General features: G+C 39.2%; 1 protein-coding gene across 2 annotated transcripts in view; it reads left to right on the forward strand.

Annotated features, from left to right (window-relative positions):
- Nucleotides 1-1,006: 1,006 nt before the first annotated feature.
- LOC125026303 (ribonuclease Z, mitochondrial-like) overlaps nt 1,007-2,500 on the forward strand; it is a 17,322-nt gene continuing 15,828 nt past the window's right edge. The window contains exon 1 of one of the 2 annotated variants that reach the window (XM_047614641.1): nt 1,007-1,170. Coding sequence is in view for 1 of the 2 variants with exons in the window: in XM_047614639.1 (XP_047470595.1) it covers nt 1,854-1,866 (13 nt within the window). In the remaining variant the exon portion in view is untranslated. Of the gene's footprint in view, nt 1,171-1,816; nt 1,867-2,500 lie in introns of those variants that run through there. The other variant, XM_047614639.1, reaches the window with a different exon arrangement.

Genomic DNA, 2,500 nt, shown 5'->3' on the forward strand with positions numbered 1-2,500 from the left:
CTTTTTACCTGTTAGATCCCGGGCAAATATTTTGAATCTAAATCTTTCAGAGTTATTCATAATTTCAAAATGATCATAGCTCCGAGAGCAGATCATGAATCCCTCAACGTGACGTCTTAATACGTCAGCAACGCATGTTTTTAAAAACCTATACGTATACAGAAAGCTGTTAATCAAAGTAATTAATCCATTCCGGCGACACATCACGGAGAAGCACGGTTGGCATGCGGATCAACCAGCCCGAAATGTATGACAGCAATAACCTCAGCTTTACTGCGGCCGATACTTAATTAAAATGTAGCTCTTCCTATAATTAGAAGCGTGCAGATTTAGCCCCATGCGTCCGAGGGTGTGTGTGTGGGGCGCTGCTACCTCTCGCCTCTACCTCCATCGTCCTCTCTTTCATCTTTACTAGCTTTCCTTCTTTCCTTCCTTCTTTCCATCCCTACTTCCTTCCTTCCTCCATTCTTTCTCATTTCTCCCCATTTCCCTCCTTCTTTCCTGAGCCTCTTATTATTAAAAGTTGCCAACATCGTCCCTGTCGCCTTGACTCCGCTCGCGCTGCCGTCCCGTGGGGATATTTTCTTGTTGCCTGGACATTCTGGCAGCGAGTTTGTTTGTTTGAAGGGGAGGAATCGAGGGAGTGACAGGTGAGATGGAGACCTGGCCGCCATCCAGCCCTCGCGGTTTATCCATCTCTTACCTCAGCTCCGTCCTTCCAATTTTCTTTATTCCTGCCAACATGTCCGACGGCGCATTTGTGCGTTTTAAATGCCTTTTTTGGAGGGTCGTTTCTTATACTTTTCGTTATTCTTTTGTTTTTTACTTTTATTTCTTTTAATCTATCGTATTTATTTCTTGAATTTTCTCCCTTTATAATCATTTTTAAAAATCTTTATTAGCACCTACTATATACGACCATGCAGGTTGTTGAAGGTTCGAAATGTTATGATAAAGCATAAACTCACATCCTCGTCAGCTGTTTGGGCACAATCTTCAGCGTTTATACTCTCGTTTCTCCTCTTTTTTGTATACGTTTTCTTCTCTTATTTGTCTCCTTCATTCTGCTGTACGACGTCTTGGATAGCATGGACACTTGTCAACTACATTATTTTTGTAACCGGGAAAACTACAGAAGGAGAGACAGGGAAAGAGAGAGATAGAGGGGAGGTGAGTAACAGAAAGATATTGAGTGAGAAGAAAGAGGGGGAGAGAGAGAAGGGGAGGAGAGAGAGGGAGAGAGAGAGAGAGAGAGAGAGAGAGAGAGAGAGAGAGAGAGAGAGAGAGAGAGAGAGAGAGAGAGAGAGAGAGAGAGAGAGAGAGAGAGAGAGAGAGAGAGAGAGAAAGCCAACACCCATTATACAGAAAATGTTCTCATCAGTTAAAATTTAATGCTAAAACTAGATATTTGTCAAACAATGAAAAAAATGCAAAGCAAATTAATACTGGTATAAGTAAGAAAAATAGCGAAATTTACCATTTTGCAGAATATGAGTAATGCTATACTTCCATAGAATATGTATCCTTCGTGGGACAAACAAGTAAAACGCAAAAAAGAAAGGATCCGATTTTTTTTTTTTTTTTTTTTTTTCATATAGACAGCAGGTATTGATACTTCATGGGATTATTTTGTCGTATCTCCCACAACTGATAATTCCGTGCAAAGTAACATATTACCCATAAAGAGAAATAATTGAAACAAATGCCCAAATACCACAGAGACGCGAAGAGCATACTGCTACTAATGCATCTGTCATATGTCGCCTTCTACCCGTCACATCTTGAATACTCTAGTGTTTACTATCACGAAGTGTGTCTTTCGAGAGATCCTTCTAAAGTTATGTGTAAACAATATGAAGCTTAAAGGTAGACTGGCTTTCATAGAAGTTGTTAGGGTAAACATATAAAGATGAAGAGGCAACATTACTGGCTTTATTATCTTGGCAACATTGTATGGAGTTATTAAATAGTAACTATCGTACGTTTATGACTGTTTAACTTAGCTTGTATGTTTAGGTTTTATGCAGTTGGAGAGTTGCGTTCTTCATTTCGTCATTTCAAAAGCATATTACACGCTACCTTGTTTCAGTAAGGAGTACTTAAATTTCCTATATTACTAATTTTATAGATCTTAAAATAATTGTAATATGTCGTCCGCTGGCAGAAAGACGTGCCTAGCAACCTAATAGTGTGGTATTTTCCTTCCTTTTTTATTTGATGATAAAAAAGTCTAAGTGCCACTTAATCGATAGCACTATATGCCAAAGAGATAATGTTTTATATGAATTAACTAAAGAACATTACGGGCAATCTACGGACTTCACCCATGCACTAGATCAGGGGTTCCTAACCTACGGACCATGGCCCCCAAAATACTTTCTGGAGTGCCTGGAGCAATATGGAAATTATGATTTTGTCTCACTTACAGTACCTACAGATAATTCCCTTTCACATATCAATAATCGTTTCATGAAGTGTTCATGTTCCTTAGCTGTTGGCA

This window comes from Penaeus chinensis, chromosome 6 (assembly GCF_019202785.1).
Source record: "Penaeus chinensis breed Huanghai No. 1 chromosome 6, ASM1920278v2, whole genome shotgun sequence".
Classification (NCBI taxonomy): Eukaryota; Metazoa; Arthropoda; class Malacostraca; order Decapoda; family Penaeidae; genus Penaeus; species Penaeus chinensis.